This window comes from Triticum dicoccoides, chromosome 2A, assembly GCF_002162155.2.
Source record: "Triticum dicoccoides isolate Atlit2015 ecotype Zavitan chromosome 2A, WEW_v2.0, whole genome shotgun sequence".
Classification (NCBI taxonomy): Eukaryota; Viridiplantae; Streptophyta; class Magnoliopsida; order Poales; family Poaceae; genus Triticum; species Triticum dicoccoides.
Window position 1 is genome coordinate 473402452 of NC_041382.1, and position 19145 is coordinate 473421596.

Sequence of the window (19145 nt, forward strand, 5' to 3'; positions counted from 1 at the left end):
ACGAAAGGAATAAAATCCTTGGTGATGCTTGCGCTGTGGAAAATCTGGCAAGAGCGCTACCACTGCATTTTTAGGAGGAAGGAGGCAAGGGTGCGGGACGTGCTCGACGAAATCAAAAGAGACCTTAGCCTGTGGCAATAGAGTGGAGTTAGATTTCTTCAGAGCCCCTTCGGGGACCCGCCGTGAGATAGTAGCCTCTGCTATGGTGTAGTCGGTACCTTTTTCTTCTTTCTTTTCTTATCTCCTTGATTCCAAGATCACCGCATTTGTCACTTTTACCATTGCTCCCTGCTTAAATGAATGAAACACCAGCCAAGGCTGGCACTTTCAAAAAAAAAACAGTAGAACACGAGGATATATACAAGCCAATCTAGGCCAAAGAAGCTATAGGCCTCTAAAATCGAAAAAAAACTATAGGCCTCGCCGAGATTTTTTTTCAAAAGTAGCACGTTTTTTATAGCAATTTCGGAAACTAGCAGTGTCGGTACGTTATTTGCAAAACTAGCGGCCCGTCGGTCAACGGTTGGCCGAAGTGGACCTTTTCGGCCTGCGGAAGCCCGAAGACACATCTTCGGTTAAGCCAGGCCGAAGTGTGCGCGAACTGGGCTGAAGACGGGCCTCTTCGGCCAGCCAGAGACCGAAGATGGGCCTCTTCGGCCAGCCAGCGACCGAAGAGGTCTTCGGCTTACCAGTGGCCGAAGAGTAGCGGATAAGGCCCGAGCGGCATCTTCTTTCTCCTCTCGCTGTTCTTCCTCTGTCTCTCTCGTTCCTCTCTGTACATCACCCCCCTCGCTGATCTCTTCGTCTCTCCACCTATTTTCAAATCCAAAGCACAGAAACGGTAGATCGTAGCCATCTCCATCGGCCTACGGTCATTTTTTCCCAATGGGATAGCTATTTGTGCGTACAAGTGAGGTGGAGTCATGATGGGGTGAGGAGGAGAGGCCATGGTGGGCTGAGGAGGAGGAGGCGGTTTGGCTGGTGAGGAGGAGGTGCAGCTTCGTGCCGCCGAGGGGGTGGCGTTGGTGGTGTCTGTTGGTGCAAGTTCTTCATGAGGTGGCCACACGCGTCGAAGGTATAATCACGCGTCACATTTTATTAGTGTTAATTGGTTTGTGTTGGCATTTTAGCGGATAGTTAGTGTAGCCGGTAACAATTTTTTCATTGCAATTAATTAGAAGGTGGCAATGTCTGACAGGTGAAAATGTCTGTATCAGTAAATTTGACTGTTTACTATGGCCCTGGTAATGTTCGATATAATGAGTTGGGGGTTGATCTTAGCGAGTTTAAAAATGGCGTCATGACACTTTCAGACCCGGACAGAGTGGACACTAGACAGTTGAAGCACTGGTTGACTACTAGTTTTGGGTTGGATTCTGAAGTATGTTCCGTCAGTATTCATGCATTGTGGACCAAATCCTGTAAAAATGTCAAGTGGGAGTTGATGCCAATAGATAGGAGCCAGCATTGGTTGACCCTGTTAAGTCGTTGTCGAGACCGAAGAATCCACCCATATGTCCTAGTGCAGCCAGTGGCGAAGGAGGAGAATACCGTACAACTCCATGTGGGGTATGAACCCGGCCAGGGTAGTCGAGTTGCTAATGAGATTCATTTATCCGGGTCACAGCCACCGGATGTGGATCCTAGCCAAACCTAGAAGGATTCAGACTACATGCTGGACAATGTTTGTGGTCATGATACTGGGCAAAATATTCAGTCGATAATATTAGCTGGTTCTGGTGTTGCTGATGGGGATGAGGAAGGCGATGAAATGCAGAGGGTGATGGAGGAAGAGAACGATGATGGATATGCAGAGGATCTAGATTCTGAAAATTCTGAGGATGAAGTGGAGGTACCGATTCCTTCTGCATGGAATCAGGACATATCCACCGGCCTTACTGTGAACGATGGCCATGAGACTCCATGGCAATATAATCTGAACCAAGTCTAGATAGGGGCTATGTTTGATACAAAGAAAAAATTGAAGTATGTAGTGATAAAGTGGGCTATGTCTACTCAGAGGATTTTCCGGACAAACAGATCAAACCCAACAAACTATACCGTGAAGTGTGTTGAAACAGGTTGTCCTGCGAAGGTGCACGGGCACGTGCCGAAGTATAACATCCACTGGGTTGTCACAAATGTGGTCCCACATAATTGTGTGAGGAAAAACTTGTTGGTTCGTCATCCAAACCTGACTTCAACTCTCATTGCGCAACTCATGTATACTGAGATAGTGGAGAAAAAAGATATGGAAGCAAAACACATCCAGACAGCAGTGAAGGTCAGATGGAATTATGACATTTGTTATGGGAAGGCTTGGAGGGCTAAGCAGAAGGCTATGGAGGAAAGGTTTGGGACGTTCTTTGACTCATATGATAATGTTGTCCGTCTCCTGGATGTACTGAAGGAGAGGAATCCCGGCACTTATGTTAACGCACAACATACAAGGTTGCTGAGTATACCAGGTTTCAAGGTGTTGAAACGAGTATTCTTATCTTTCGCTATGTGCATTGAAGCTTTCCGGCATTGTCCTCCTGTGATGTTTGTGGATGGTACATTCCTGACTGGTCAGTACAAAGGGCAAATCCTGACTGCCATTGGCGTGGATGGAAACAATCAAATCATTCCACTTGCCATGGCATTTGTGGAGGGTGAGAACTTTCTGAGCTGGGTGTGGTTCTTTCGGCAAGTGAAAATTGCCATCGTGAAGGATCGACCAAACGTGTGTGTCATTCATGATAGGCATGCTGGTATATTGAAGGCTGTGAAGACATTAAGGAATCCAACAGTAGACGAACCAACACCTTGGAAGGATTTGCAGAGCCGGTGGTGCATGCGCCATCTTGGGGCTAACTTTTTCTCACAGTTTAAGAACAAGCGGTTGATGAACTTGTTTAAAAAATTGTGCAAGCAGAACCAGGAGCGTAAATACCAATTTATTTGGTCAAAACTTGATGAGTTTACTAAGAAGCAGGTCCGTGCCAGGAAGAAAATGGAAAAGGACCAACAACAATTAGCAACACTCATGGTGGAGCTAGAGGAGCCAGTTGGTCTCTGTGACTTGCCAGCAATTGACCCTCCTAATACTAAGAGAAAGAAGGGGAGGGCAATAAAGGATTTTTCAGAGTGGATGGAGAAAGAGCCTCCCGTGAATTGGTCTTTGTTGCATGACACCCATGGAGCTAGGTATGGCCACATGACAACCAACCTTGCAGAGGTGTATAACTTTGTACTCAGAGGGAATAGAGCATTGCCACTCATAGCTATTGTGGAGGCTGTATTCCATGGCACTTTGAGATATTTCAGAGACCGACACGAGTTAGCAAAGAAGCATATTATAGATAATCAGAACACACCTTACTGTAGCTGTGTCATGGAGTATATGGCAGAGAAGATAGAGAAAGCAAAGAAGCACACTGTGAGACTCATAGGTAATCAGGAAAGGAGGTATGAGGTTCAGCTACCTACCGATGGTTTTGGTTCTGCGAATGAGGTGAAGACGCATGAGGTAAAAATTGGAATGGAATTTTATCCAACGTGTGAGTGTACATGCAACAAACCAAAGTTGTTGCACCTGCCTTGCTCACATGTGTTGGCTGCCTGTGGCCAGATTGAGTTGGCTGCCATCTCCTTTGTGTCGCCATACTACTTAAAAGAGGCTGTACTGAACACATGGACCGGTGAGATGACAGGGTTTAGAGTCGTTGGCAATTTCAACAAGGTTAACGACGGTGAGAGAGTATACATCCAGGATCCAGAACTTCGGCGAACAAGCAGGGGTCGACGTAAGGCCCGTCGAATCCGAAGTGATATGGACCAATCTGAAGCTGGTGGAGCAACCAGACAATGTTTGCTATGCGCGGCTTATGGGCATAGGATGAAATATTGTCCTGACCTGAACAAAGATGGTGCTTCCACATCGACGAGTGCTTCCACATCGACGGCTACAACAACAGGAGCAAGAGGCGGACGTGGTCGTGGCAGTCGAGGCCGAAGGGGAGGACGAGGAAGGAATAACTCATAAGCTATATAATGTGGGGGAGAATGTTTTAATTTGTAATATCGTCTGGACTATGTTTTATTTTGCAATGTCTGAACTATGTATTAATTTGTAATGTCGGCTGGACTATATTTTACTTTGTATGTCCGAACTATGTATTAATTTGTAATGTCGACTGAACTATGTTTTACTTTGTATGTCTGAACTATGTATTAATTGCAATGTCTGGACTATGTTTTGATTGCAGATATGTCTTTGTGTCTGTTGCTTAATGGTACGATTGATAGAGGTCACCGGGCTACACTTATGCAAGGGGGCAAGAACTTAGACGTTTTGGTCACTCGCACCCCGAAGACTAACTGGATGATACACCCTTCATGGGTTGATAGGTATTGATACATATAGTGCTTTACATGTTTGACATAGGTATTGAAACATATAATTACTTACTTTTCATGCTACATTCTCTTTTTTTTGTAGGTTAAGTTGGGCTGGACTTCTACCCTTGGCACGGCTGGTTGAGGGTACGTTGGAAGAGTGGGTTGACCATCCGAACTTGGATGAGGCAGGTGAACCAATGCAGTTGAAAAAGAGACAAGTGAAACGATTCTCTTATGACAGGTCACTCCTTACTTGCTTAGTAGATAGATGGAGACCAGAGACACACACCTTTCACTTTCCCTAGGGAGAGATGGCGCCTACTTTACATGATGTCTCCTACTTGTTGGGATTACCTTTGGCCGGTGATGCCATAGGTCCTTTAGAGGCAGAACCTGGCTGGCTTGCAAATATGCAGGCCCGTTTTCTAGCTGCGGTGCCAACTGCTATGGGCTTAAACGATGATCCTCACGGGCCACGTTTTAGGTGGTTGAGCCAGTTTCAGGTAACCTTAGTGGCCACATGACTATGTTTTTTTAGTTACCAATAGTACACCGTTCACACAATTGTATGTTTTCTATGTAGATTGTCTCATTAGGATACCCCGCAGTAGATTTGTCAGACGCACAGATTGATCGATCCCTAGAGGCATATATTCTATGGTTGTTCGGCAAGACGATGTTCACGGAGAACCACGTGACCACTGTTGATGCACGATTCATCGGTATTGCACGAGAGAGCTGACGCACGTTGCCCTGCGGATATTGTCCAGAGGAGTTTTGGTTCTGCCGTGTTAGCAGCTACGTATAGAGGCTTGTGCAAAGGTTGCTTATTGAAGTCTAGAAAGTCAGGTCTGGTTGGATGTCCACTATTGTTGCAGCTCTGGTCTTACGAGAGATTCCCTATTGGACGACCCTATGTCTCCATTGACACACCGTTTGGATTGGAGGACATGGCAGGGGCTTACGTGCCTGCTATCAGCGACTTGCCTACTATGGGATCTGTTTGGGCACGGAGAGAGGTAGTTTTAAATTATGTAATTCCTTCGATTATTTTTGCCGTGCAATAGTATTACTAATGTAAATTTGTTGTCATGTACAGAGACAGTTTGCACATACCCAGGTGAAGGGCTGCTACCCGTCCTTCACGGTGCAGTTTGATAGTTTGCACGAGGATCAAGTTATCTGGGAGCCCTACTCGTATCAGACTATAACATCCAGGTATCCAGTTGGGATCTCTGCCTTATGCACTAGAGATCGGCACTACTGGATGACCAAGGCAAAGTTGGTGTTCGACGTGACGGTTGAGGAGATGGCTCTTCATAGGGTGATGAGATAGTTTGGTCTATGTCAAGAGCCTGCAATTCCAGATATTCCACGGATACCAGACCACGTTCACAAGTAAGTAATAATATTAAAGTTGTCAGCACTACATTCAGAATATATCTAACCATGCAACGTGTATGTCAATCTGATTAATCTATCAATCTCAGGTACAGTCGCGTAGGAGGAAACAAGTCCATGGTTGTTTGGCTTCAGAGCATTAGCCCTTACGTTCAAGAATGGACTACGGCACCGACAAATATCTGGAATGAGGTTGGGCCCTTTGACTGGGACAAGTTTGGGTTGTATTTACAAACTTACCGGCATACAACGAGGATCTACTTGGTTCCATCAGCTGCTCCTGATCAGATTGAAGCCCCTCTGACCAGCGATATGTACCCAACTACCTCTGTTGTGGGAACGAGACACCACGTGGTACGTGTCATGCTTCTCATATGTGTAGTTCTATCATAACCTTATCATATACAATGGGTTAACTCTTCATGTGCAGAGTGACTTGGCAGTCCAGGCGTGAGAGGAGGTTTCCGCTTTAATGCGGCAGGTTGAGAGGGGGGATACTATCCCACAGCCAGAGCACCTCTCATGGTTGAGGCGTATGGATGAGAAGTTAAGAGGGATTTACGCATCACTTACATGTAGGCGATCTACGGATGTTGTCATTCCTCGTCCCGCACATCGGCCCCCACGTCCCTCTGTCCATCGTTAAGAACCACGACACTCTGTGCAGCGTTCAGAACCACAACACTCCGTGCAGCAACCACGCCTCTCTGTGCATCAACCATCTCCTTCACAACCAGGGAGCTCTTCCTGGAATCAGCCATCGCCTTCTCAACCAGGCACCTCTTCCTGGTCTCATCAAATGGAACTAGGTAACACTACTTTGTACATTCTTTTCAACATTGTAGGTTCGCAAATTAATTTTATCCGTTTTACTATATTGCGGTAGGCAACCAGTCACGACAGTTCATGCATTCAGTGCAATCACCGATACTTAGTGGTGCTGGATGTGGATTAGAGGGCTATGGCGATGACGATGACCAAGCTGAAAACATTTATGACTTCTCGCACACGGTGTTTCACACTCCACCACCACCACCGTCGCAGGAGACACAGACAGTGACAGACAAGGTTATCTATGGTCGTGGTTTTCGTGAGCATCGTCCACCGCCTCAGCGTTTATCGCCTTCCGGTCCTCGCCCGAGGAAGACCCAGATTCGTCGTCGACCCCCGCAGTGATATGATTATCTATGTATGAGTCATTATCTATGTTAGTTTCAGACTATTCGCATATGTGAGTCAGTATTTATGTATGAGACATGCTTCATGTATGTGTTACTATTGCACTTGCTTCTATCTGATAAGGAGACATATATCGTTTTATGTATGCGAGAGACATATTACTATTAATTCGCATTGTTATTCCAGTTACATTTTCAGAGAGACTACAACCGATAATTAAGATACAAGCACATCTAAATTAAACGGTGCGGTTGAACTTAATAAATACAGCTTACATACTACAAAATGAAATTAACGTAGAACATAATTCCCTACTTGTTGAGGTACAACTGGAATACAGCTTACATACTACATGAAGTCATCATCGTCATCCTCCGTTGATGCAGAACTCTTGCCCTTCGACGATGCAGAACTCTTGCCCTTCGTGGATGCAGAACTCTTGCCCTTCGACGATGCAGAACTCTTGCCATTTGTGGATGCAGAACTCTTGCCCTTTGACGATGCAGAACTCTTGCCCTTCGATGATGCGGAACCCGGGAGCGGCGGCATGAAGATATCATCTTCGTCCTCGCTCTCCTCAGTCCATAAAAATGGATGCTTTTCTAAAGTCCTTCTAAAAGTTTCACTCTTCGGCTTCACTACCTTCTTCCACCTTTCATTCAACCTAAGAAGTTCTTTACGTACCTCCGCATAAGTCCTTTCAGGCCACCCAGCCCTACGTAATTGGTGAGCCAACTCATTCATTATGGTGTCACTACCGGTGAGTTCTTCCCATGGAACTATCCTATTGTCCATCCTGAAATCGGTAGCTAGCCTCAGAAGAGTGCTGCTCATCTCAGGGTGAAAACTACGATCGAAAGGATAATGAGACATCTCGACTACACTGGACTACTTATTCACCTCCGGGTCAAGGGGGTTTTATAGGTAGAGAGGAGAGAAAATGGCGGGAAAGAACGACTGGGGTATGGAGGGAAAGAGTTGGCGGGAACATATGGCGGGAAAGGGTTGGCGGGAAACGGGTGGCGGGAACATATGGCGGGAAAGGGTTGGCGGGAAACGGGTGGCGTGAACATATGGCGGGAAAGGGTTGGCGGGAACATATGGAGGGGAAAGAGTTGGCGGGAAAATATTTACGGAAAGGGCTGTGCAATTTTTTTTCATTGCAAAATGGTTACACAATATTCGTAAGTCATAATAAAAAACCCTTTTCGGCCTACAGTACGCAGAAGAGCGCGACCATGCAACTTCGGTCACCAGTTCACGCGAAAAGGTGGGGCCCGGGGACTCTTCGGCCTACGGTTGACCAAAGAGTGCTCTTCGGCCTATGGGAAGCTGAAGAGTCCTTTTCGGCCTAGTTGGGGCACACTTCGGCCAACGGGAGGCAGAAGTGCCCTCTTCGGTCAACGGCTGGCCGAAGAGCCACTCTTCGGCCAATGGGAGGCCGACGGGGTACTAATTTTGCAAATAACTTGTTAGCACTGCTAATTTCCGAAATTGCTGTAAAAACCATGCTAGTTTTGAAAAAAAATCCCTCGCCGAATCATCAAACCTGAATGGTCAGACTGCACAGGCACAACCCCGACGGCTTCAGCTCCGACGTCCCCCACTCCGAGCCCGGCGCCGCAGCCGGATCGTACGTCATCGTCTGATACCCGCCCTCTTCCTCCTGCGAGAGCAGCAGCAGCTTCCCGCCACGCGCCCCAAGGCAGAATCTGGTGCTCGAACTGCCGGTGAGCGGCACCGGAATCTTCTTCCAAGAACCGTCCGAAGGGTCGAACGCCGAGAGGCAGCGCTGGTTCTTCCACTCGACGCAGAACAAGGTCTCGCCGACAACCGCGTGCGAGGTGACCATGACGCAGCCTCTCTTGATCTCCTCCCAGCGGCTGCGGCCGGGATCGTAGACGTCGACGAAGCGGGAGTTGCCGATCGTGAAGCTCGATCGGCCGCCCATTATGTAGAGCTTGCTGTGTAACCCGCTGGCGAAGCAGCCCCACCTTGGCCTGCGAAGGCCGTCGATCAGCCTCCATCTGTTTTGCCGGGGATCGTATGCTTCCACGCTGGACAAACTGTTGCCGCTGGAGCCGAATCCACCGGCAGCGTATATCGTGCCGTCGACCTCGGCGCAGGCGAAGTCGCGACGCGCAACATTCATCTTGGCAAGTGCACCCCACCTATGCATATGAGCAGGATGGATTAGTTTCAGATTTCAAATGACTTCTTGCTTATTACTACTAGGAGCATTTGAATTATTATGGAAGATCCAAAATATACCTGTTGAGCCGAGCATGGTACTGGTAAACCTCGTCAGAAACAGAGTCATTCCCATGGACAGCAGCATAGCCAGCAATGACATACAACTTCCCATAAAGAACCACCACACCGAACCCAACTTTGGCCAGCCCAGGCATAGGGGGAATTGCACTGTTTTTGCGCTCCCCCAAGACCTCCCAGTGACACCCATTTTCTCCAGCTTCAGCAGCAAGGACATAGACCAACTCTTCAATCTTCCCAACCTCCTTCCTGACAGCACTGAACTCTCTGCTGCCGATGAACGACATCCACCTCCTGGACACTGCACCCATGGCAGGGAAGTGTCTCCGAGGGACGAGAGCGAGGCATATCTTCGCCATGTCTTCCGGCAAACCGGGAATTAGACCGTCGTGTGTATTGTTGTCTTTTTCGGTCATGGTAACCGGAGAAAGCCTTGGCCTGGCCAGAGACTTGAGCGGCATTGTACCACGGTGGCACGCCTGTGCTTGAACAAGCGGTTCCCTTGCTCCAACAAGTGCAAGCATTGAAATCACCTGTGGAACGCTTGATTATTTTTAATGTGTGATGGTGCTTGATGGTTTCATGGTGATGGATACCAATGGTGAATGAGGCTCGTCAACTTATATTGATCTGTCTTTGCTATCTTTCCTGCATCCCATCAGATAGTGGAAGTCCTTGGAATGGTTTTTCCTACAAGAACAGACAGCCTTGGTCTTGTTACTGATGAAGTATAAGCAGCTTCTTCCTTTGCGCATTGCCTTATAATCTACAAAACATATCAAACTATATTAATGTCACCCAGGTCCGTAATAAAATGTTTTAGTTGGCAGGAAAAATTATAGTACATGTACATCACAACAATAACCAAATGATCTTGATGACAATTAATCCAGTGGCTTCCACATGTAACTATCTACACTAGAATGAGTTCGAGTACAAAGTTAACTTTATCCCTGTTTATTGAATGGATCAAGGGAAAACCGCAATTAACTCATCCCTGTCATTGAAGAATTAAGAAAATAGGAGTGTCATGATACGCTAGCCCTGTGGAAATAGGCAGCGGAAAAGGATGCAATTTGGTGTCATCCATCATGATCAGGAAAGTTGGCAGAGAAAATGAGTTCTAAGTTTCCAACAACCAACAGAACAAACTAGTTGTTCAATTTCATTGGGAATGACAAGTTCATATACAAACCCCATATCCACAAATAGGATAATACAAAAGGAAACTGATTGTGTATACCACCTCATGTCATATAAAGTATCGACTAAAATTAAATGTTTAAAGATACAAAAATAAGATAAACGATAAATCAAAAACAAACAGAAACAGATGATTCTATATACACAGAAAGTTTGTCTTTTCAATAAATTTAGAATTGAAAGTTGAATATCACGGGTAACAAAACATATCACATATTACCTCCGTCCGAAATTACTTGTCTTCGAATGTATCTAATGAATGCAGCGTTTTGGTGCTCGGCCTACATAGAGCCCTTTATTTGAAACATTCCGAAAATGTGTACTACACCTTCTGTAACATTTCATGAGAAAATACATTGATCCATGAGCTACACAAAAAAGTGAAAATTGTGGATCTTACACGGTGAACAGCATACGCACTGTTCACTGTTTTCAATGTCAGAGATTTGTCTTTTTTGTGTAGCTCACGAATCAATGTATTTTGTCATGAAAATGTGCAAGCATGTAGTAATACACCCGTATAATATTTTTTCAAAATTTTTTGAAGCACTGAAACATTAATTTTGATTTTTTTTAAATGATCTCTATGTAGCTCGAGCTCCAAAATGAATTATGGTGTATCTAGAACTAAAACGTGTCTAGATACGACATCTATATCTAGACAGATTTAAGACAAGTAATTCGAAACGGAGGGATTACTTAGACAATCAAATATTTGAGGTAATATGACTGGGTGTCACAAAACTTGCGCTTGATGTTTAGTTTGGTGCTAAAACTTTCAAAACATGGATTTTTGGTCACTCAACTTGAGTTCTTGTGCAAATACGGTCACTTAGATCATATTCAGATGTATCCCGCGCTTATGGTACACCCGCGTGGCTATGGACCACTATCAGTGACGGGAACAGTTTAGTGCGACTAGCGTGTTTTTTTAGAAGCACCCCTCATTTTATATTTAAAATAAACAGAAGCCCCTCAATAATACGTGTGGGTCCCACTTATCAGCACGAGTGGTGGTAGAAATGAGAATAAAACGGGGGCGTGGGGGGATTCAAACACAACAAGCGCATTAGCCAACAACTGCACCAACTACATGTTCGTCCACATATATAGATACAGTTGATTTTATATTGGTCCTTCGTTTTTTTTAGATTCCTTTTTTCCAAGTTCCCAAAAAATCTTACTCCCTTCATTTCATAATATAGTACGCCCGCGCTTTTCGAGATTTAAGTTTGACCATCAATTTAACCAACATGGGCAACTGCGGCGGGAGCAAAAAATATATCATTGAAAGTCGCCCCACGTTGGTTAAACTTATGGTCAAAATTAAATCTCGAAAAATGTGGACGCACTACATTATGGAATGAAGGGAGTAGCTTTTTTCGCCAAAAAAATCAAATGAAAAAACCGCGTTGAAATATATAAGCCTAACCCACAACATACAAATCTTTTCCACGAGTGAGATTTTTTTATCCCCCCTTTTCCCAGAAGGGAACGGAAAAATCCGGGTTTCATAATATCTCAGAAATTCCTTTTTTGGCGTTTAAAATTTTGAATAGAATTTTCAAGTCAAATATTTTTAACGTGTAATATAATATAATTAGTTTAACAACAGAATAATTTATAAAAATTTGGTCTTGGAGAAAAAAACCATGAATACGAGTATTTGTTGTGGCCAAAATATAAAACTCAGTGTTTGTCTTTATTGACAGTAACAGGTACTTGATGAAGTGGTTAGCTCCTGTGCTTCCACGTTGGATGTCTACAGATCGATTTTGTTACTCCATTTTTTTTCTGCAAAGTTGTCCATGCGCCTGCCGCCCGGGTTACGAACATCTGGTCTTGACAGGCTGTTTCGTATAATTAAATAAACTTTAGTTGTGCGTGTTCACCATCAACCGACAGCTGGTGCAATGGATATGAGTCTGAGTGTTTTATTAACAACGTCGTGCGTTCGAACTTCATCCGTCCTATCTTTTTTCATTACATTTGAGACCTTTTGCGTGTAATTAAATGAACCGCGAGGGAGTTTTTCTTAAAAAAAACGGCATGAAAGGGTCACACAATGCCTTGTACACTCCTAGCCATTAACAGGTGAGCCTCCGCCAGGTTGGTGCGACATGCGAGCAGGCCATATGGACGCAAGTTAAATGATCATAAATTTATATTGAAAAAACTTCTAACCTATTCATCTTCAATCATGGCAGTACGACGAATATGAAAAATAAAATTATATTCAGATCATCAAACTAAACATCAAACGCAAGTTATGTGACTCTTGATGATATTACCTCCAAATATTTACATGATTATTTGGTACAGATTAGGGGTTTATGTCAATTTGGTACTTAAACTTGGAGTCTGTGCACTAGAAAGGTGACCAGATTAGTGTATTTGCCCCTTGAACCATCGTCTTCCCAGACGAACAAGAATTTGCGTACTGAAAAGAGAACCTGGTATTGTATTCCTTCAAGTATTGAATGAACACCCCCGCAAAAAAAAAGTACTGAATGAACACGTTGAAATAATCCTGGAGTGGATTGACGTGGCCAAATACGCTGCAGTGACGTGGAAAATTAAGTGCATATATAAATTTCTTACATCGGGTGGGTGTTCTAAATTTGTTTTCTCCGACCACTATTTCTGGAGCTCGACCTTAGACATACCCAAACCAAGAGCACTCCCAGAGCATCTCCAGCGGCGTCCCCAACAACCCCCACGTGATTTTTTTCACGTCGACGCTCAAAAATCAGCCCAATCGTGTCTCAGGAGCCTGCTTTTCGTCGGTTTGGGCTGAAATTGACGCCAGCAGACTCAGGCCGAACCCAACGCGCTGGGGCGCCCGAGGACGCCGGGGCAAGCGATTTTGATGCGAACTAACTGCGGGCCCGCCGAGTCAGCGACACGCCTCGTCGTCCTCACAACTCCTCGGTTTCTCGCGGGGAATCAATGCCAAGGCTGCCGCCGATCAACCTTCCAGTGATTCCTCACGGGCGGTGCGGCGACGCCCTGCCTCCCGCCACACATACACATGGCGTCCGGTCGCTATAAAAGCAACGCCTCCCCCTCGCCTCTGGCCACACCCTGTCGTGCTCTTCCTCTCTCTCCCCTTGTGCATCCGCAGCCGCCGCCGCCGTTCCTCCCCAAGCCCAGCCACGACGATGTGCGAGTGATTCCCGGGCAATGGGGCAGCGGCCAATGACTTCGGTCGCCGCTCGCTGCACGAGTGGGAGGCGTACTTGCTCTTCGAAGCCAACATCCCGACGCCTCCCGACATGCGCGCAGGGCCGAGCGGGTGGAGGCTCAGCGCCGGGGGTTCCCTATCTCCCCGCTGCCCGACATTGCCGCGCGCGCCGACTACTTCGCCGACGAGGTCGATCGCGTGCGGGCGTCACTGACGCAGGAGCAGCGGGCCCTCCCGCAGCACGCCGCCGGTAACCACGAGGCGTGGGCGGCGTACTTCTAGCACCGGCAGGCGCAGCGGCTAGCCTCCACCAACGGGACACCGGTGGTGCGGGGCACCAAGAATAGCGAGGGGCGCCGCATGTGGTGGGGCGCCCCCGGCCGCTCGCTTCACGCCGTTTTCCGGCACCTCGAGGGTGGCAACGCCTCGCCCTTGAGGTATCCTGCCACCCTGGCCGCCCGGAGCGGCGTCCTCTTCTTCCTCCTCCTCCCGCTCCTCCTCCTCCGGGTCACTGGCGTTGTTCAGCACCAAGGCCGAGCCAGCGAAGACGCCGCTCGGCCGGCGCACCCGCAGCGCCGACATCGTCATCAACGAGGGCGGGCGCGCCTTCTCCTCGGCTCCTCCCCGCTTCGTCAAGCCGAAGACGGAGCCGGGGCTCGCCGCCATGAAGACGGAGCCCGGGCTCGCCACCGTGAAGAGGGAGCCAGGCCTCGCCGCCGTGAAGACGGAGCCGAGGCTCTCCGTCGAGGCGGCATTGAAATGGACGCGTGAAGACTGAGTGCGGACGGAGCTAGAGCGCCAGTCTCGCGCGCTGGAGCAGTTTGCCGCTCGGCGTCGTGGCCGCGACGAGGGAGGCGTCGTCGTTCTCGACGACGACGCACCGCCACCGGTCCACCAGGGCGACCCCGGGCAGGGGTCCAGCAGGGGCGGCCGCGCCAAGGAGGAGAAGGACGACGAGGACAACGGCAATGGCGGCGATGTGGCGACTTCACCGCGCTGAGCACGTTCTTCATGTAGTCTAGGCCTTTGTTTTTTTAGTAATTTTAAATTCGCTATGTAAAAATTGTTTAAGTCGCCGAAGTTTATGCCCGTTTGCCGAATAATAGCCGAATGTCTTTTTAAAAAATTAAAAAAACCTTCTGAGGCAACCCTAGAGCCGGCGGCTGGGAACCAGTTCGGCCCCAAGTCGATTTTAACGCCAGATCGTTCCTAGACGGCAATTTTTCAAACCTCTTGGGAGCCAACGGTTGGAGATGCTCTCAACCCGAAGATGATCCTGTCAAGGAATTTGAGCAGTAGGAGATGGATGACGTTGCTCGGTGGCCCCTGCGAGCGGCCTCGCAAAGAAATTCGTGGGACAGGTCACGCACCAATAATGCTACACTTACGGGCAGACGGCGCACGGAATCAGCTACGCACAGATGTGGAATCAACTGTTTGGTGCTCAGGTTTTTTACTTTACGTGAATTCCGGCTTGTTAGTTCTCTTGTTTGGCCAACTCAGCTCGTAGGCATCCTTTCCGTAGCAGCAGCCCCTAGGTGTAGTATTATTGGGTCGCGCACAGAGGCAGGCACCCAAAGTATATCTGGCCATACCTTGGGCCGGGCCGGGCTTCGGGCCGGGCCTAGCCAAGCCTGACGCAAAAAACTCAGGCCCGAGCCCGGGCCGGGCCTAGCCAAGCCTGACGCAAAAAACTCAGGCCCGAGCCCGGCCCGGCCCGGCCGTCGGGCCTGTTTTTTGGGCCCGAACCCAACCCGAACACGTAAAAGCCCGTCAGGCTTCGGGCCGGCCCAACCTTCAGGAAAACGCAAAAACGATGGGCCCAGGCCCGGCCCGGCCTTCGGGCTCAAAATCTAGGCCCGAGCCTGGCCCGGAAGCGGCGTCGGGCTTTTTCGGGCCGGGCTGCCTATGGCCAGGACTAACCCAAAGCAAGAATCGACCATGCGTCTCCACCCCAGTATACGCTCCGCTCCTATCTGCGACGGTGTGCCCAAGCCCAACAGCTGTTTAACCAAGCAGCTCATAGGAAAGTTATCCTTTTTATTTTCTTTTGCAAATTAGGTTGATGAGATGGCATGTGACATTTAGGGCCACCGGTTCGATTCCTCATCGAACAGCGTTGAATGAAGCAATGGGGTGGTAGCTCAACTACGCAACAGGCTGACAAGTTTGCATACATTCGCCGAAAGAGCGGGCGAGAAATGGTGGTTTCCGATCATAATGGGTCACAGAGTTGGCATTTCTAGTTCTACGGCGAAGGTAAACCCAAGAACAAGGCACCATCTCTCTCTCTCTCCCCCAAAAAATAACAAGGCACGAGTAAAAACAGTTGAGTAAAGAGATGATTTATTACCCGGGCTGCTGGGAAGTTTTGCCGCGGCGTCGGAGGGAGATAAAAATGGCACGAGTGTCCACACGGAACGGGAGGAGCTAGAAGAAGCGATCCGTGAGAGAAGTGCTAGCGTTCAACATATTCCTGCGGGTCTTTGCTCCTATATATGCCCAGCTGCTTAGCCGTTCGAAATGTTAGTAGTATATCTTTCTATTAAACAATCTTATATTTTTTTACGGAGAGGGAGTACTTCTATCGCTGCCACAGAGATCCTTATTTAACACTGCTTATCACGTATGTGTGTTGAGATCTAAGATAAGTTTGAGCCGAGATAAGTCTAAAAGATAATGGTAATGGATCAGTTGTCCCTTGGTATGTGGACCAACAAACGTACCTAATGACTTATGGAGGAAGTAGTATTCTTCCTGAAAGGAAAAACACTGCACGGAGGCTAAGGAAACGGCAAAATTTCACGAGTCAACTTCTTTTGGTTGATGTAGGTGTTATCCATAGACAAAGAAGAAAATGATGAACCTCCCGGGGAGCGAAAAGGCGAAATGCGCAGAGTCAGCCATGTGCTGATCACCGTGATCTGCGCACTTTTATTCTCAGAAATTGGAGGTCGGCCGGTCAAATTAAAGCTCTGGCCTCTCCCTCTGGGTAAGATGATCGCCACGGCAGCGCAGCGTAATGGCCTTATCTTTTTTCTTTTCTTTTTTGAGGGACGCGTAATGGCCTTATCTGGATGGAGGAGCTGCAGTACGGCGCCGTACCTGTACAGCTGTACATGTACACGTCCAACGTATGTTGACAAATTAAACCATGGCCACATGGACATTTTTTTTTTGTAAACTAATGGTGCCTAGTGTTTGACTTGTGCCGTTGCTCACGAAATTATGCTAAACATTTTGTTCCACTCGCCAGCTCAATACTACTACTACAAGGCTGAGAACTGAGAACCTATCAAACTAGAAATCCAAGTTTTCTTATATAAACTATGTCATTCAATTAAAAAGTAGAGTAGTTTGCAGTAATTAATCATGTTGATAATTTGACTTTGATTTGTTGAATAATCCTCTAGTTGATGGTTTTGTGTCTTGTTTTTTCTTGACAGAAAGACTGTAGGGGAACCCCCTACATTATAATTGATGCAACAAACCCAACTTGCAAGAAAGGAGGAAGGTGGGTCCACCTCGAGCGGATAACATGGAGAGGCGATTGAGGTGATCGCAAGGCGGTCGTTTCGAGAGCTAGGGTTAGGGTTTCCGTGCGGTGGTGGTGAGGATACCGGCGGCGCGTAAGGGACGACTGCGTCTCCAAGCGGGCCTTGTGCCGGTGTGGGATTTCTTCGTCGGATCCATGGCGGAGAAGACGAAGGATGAAGGTGCAAAGGCGAATGGAGCGGCGGGTGTTCTAGGAACGGCGGCGGGTGGGGGCACTAGTACTCCAAGAGCGGTTCCTACGCCGCGTTCGAAAGCACATAAAGAAGCGATTGACCCTGCGATGAGGACGCCACTGGGCTCCTATAGCAGAAGCGCTTCCCTCTCCCCAGGCTTGACGGCTCGCTTGGGGGGTTTAGTGCTGACGGAGAAAGAAGCGAAGGGGTTTATCTTCAAAGAGCCCGAGCAGGATCGGGGGCGGGCGGCGAGGTGGTCAGCGATCGGCAAGGCGTTCACCCCAAGACCGATGAACAAGGTAGCTCTGGAGAAATCCATGACTAGGGCATGGGGCCTGCACAGAGAAGCACAGTTCAAGGTTATCGGCAGGAACCTGTTCGTCGTCACGTTTGGCAGTGAGGGAGATTGGAAACACGCTCTAAACAACGGGCCCTGGCAATTTGATTTCGCTGTTTTGGTGCTGAAAGAGTATGATAGTGCAACAAGGCCATCTGAGATGACTTTCGAACATGTTGATATATGGGTTAGGGTTGACGATCTCCCGTTGGACAAGAGATCAAAGGTGTTTGGAGAAGGGCTGGGGAATTGGTTGGGCAAGAGTGTATGAGTTGATGTTGAGAGGGATGGGTTTGTTAAAGGCTCGGAGCTTAGATTCAGGGTGAAGTTGCCTATAAAGGAGCCTTTGGTTCGAGGATTCTATCTGAAGAAATCTGAAGATGATGTGGAACAAACATGGTTTGATTTTAAGTATGAGAAGATCCCGCATTTTTGCTTCGAGTGTGGTTGCTTGGTTCATGGTGAACGAGGGTGTGTTCCAACACAGGATCCGGAGCAGCAATGGGGAGGATGGCTGAGGGCATCACCTGGGCGTTCTGTGGGACAAAAGGAAGGAGCGGTCCGTGGCTTGTCAAGGAGCTCGAATAGCTATGGCAGTGTGAAATCTAACGAGGGAGGGAGATTCAATATGAAAACGGGGGTTGTGAGAGACCTTCCGACGAAGCGTAATTTACAGAACGAGTTTGCCAAACCGGCCGTCTCGCGCACTGGCGGAGAGGGGACCGGGGATAAAGAGAGGAGTGGTTCTGATGATAAGCAGAATAAGGAGGAGCCCCCGATGGAGGAGAGAGACCTACGTCAAGATCTTGAGCAAAAGAGAGAAAGGGATCTGCGGTCCAAATTATGCCAGAGACAACAGGAAAGACAGTCGGAGCTCAGGGCAAACTATAAGCAGTTCGGACATAGTTGGACTGATGGGGCTGGTTCTTCTAGCCAGTATAGGGAGAGGGAGAGAAGGCAAGGATACTATGTGAGAAAACCTAGACCGGATTACAGGCCAGTTCAGCGCAGTCCGGATAGCCCGAGGCAGGGGGCAAAGTATGAGAGGAAGAGGAGGCAGAAACAGTACTGGGTCCCGAAGAAGGATGGGGAGAGGCAGGTGGAGAGTGATGGTTTTGTCCGGGAAACTCGGCAGAAAACAGAGTCAGTGTTTGATCGTATTGAAGAATGTAATGAGATATCGGTGGACCCTGCGAGGCGGGGCCGCCGGCACAATGAGTCTATTGGCCTGGAACTGTCGAGGACTGGGGTTGGACTCGATAGTTGGCGAGCTTAGAGACCTGGTACGGTCGTACAACCCAGCGGTGGTTTTTTCATCCGAAACAAAAAAATCTGCAAAAGCTAGGGAAAGGTTAAAGTGGAAGTTGGGCTTCAACAATGGAGTGGCAGTGAATTGTGTAGGCAAAAGTGGTGGGCTAGCATTGTGGTGGAGGGATTATGTAAATGTGAGCGTCAGGCC

The 19145-nt window shown here is 47.9% G+C and overlaps 1 protein-coding gene across 1 annotated transcript; it reads right to left on the reverse strand.

Annotated features, from left to right (window-relative positions):
• Positions 1 to 7833: 7833 nt before the first annotated feature.
• Positions 7834 to 10030, reverse strand: LOC119359470 (F-box/kelch-repeat protein At1g67480-like). The gene is made up of 2 exons (XM_037625647.1): positions 9235 to 10030; positions 7834 to 9134 (listed from the first exon to the last, which is right to left on the reverse strand). The coding sequence occupies exons 1-2, from the start codon at positions 9756 to 9758 to the stop codon at positions 8507 to 8509; spliced, it is 1152 nt and encodes a 383-aa protein (XP_037481544.1). The 5' UTR covers positions 9759 to 10030; the 3' UTR covers positions 7834 to 8506.
• Positions 10031 to 19145: the final 9115 nt, after the last annotated feature.

Coding starts and splice junctions, on each gene's coding strand:
- LOC119359470 (XM_037625647.1), bottom strand. CDS start 9,758: ATGCTTGCACTTGTTGGAGCAAGGGAACCGCTTGTTCAAGCACAGGCG. Junction 9,135..9,234: donor TACCATGCTCGGCTCAACAG/GTATATTTTGGA, acceptor TCATATGCATAG/GTGGGGTGCACTTGCCAAGA.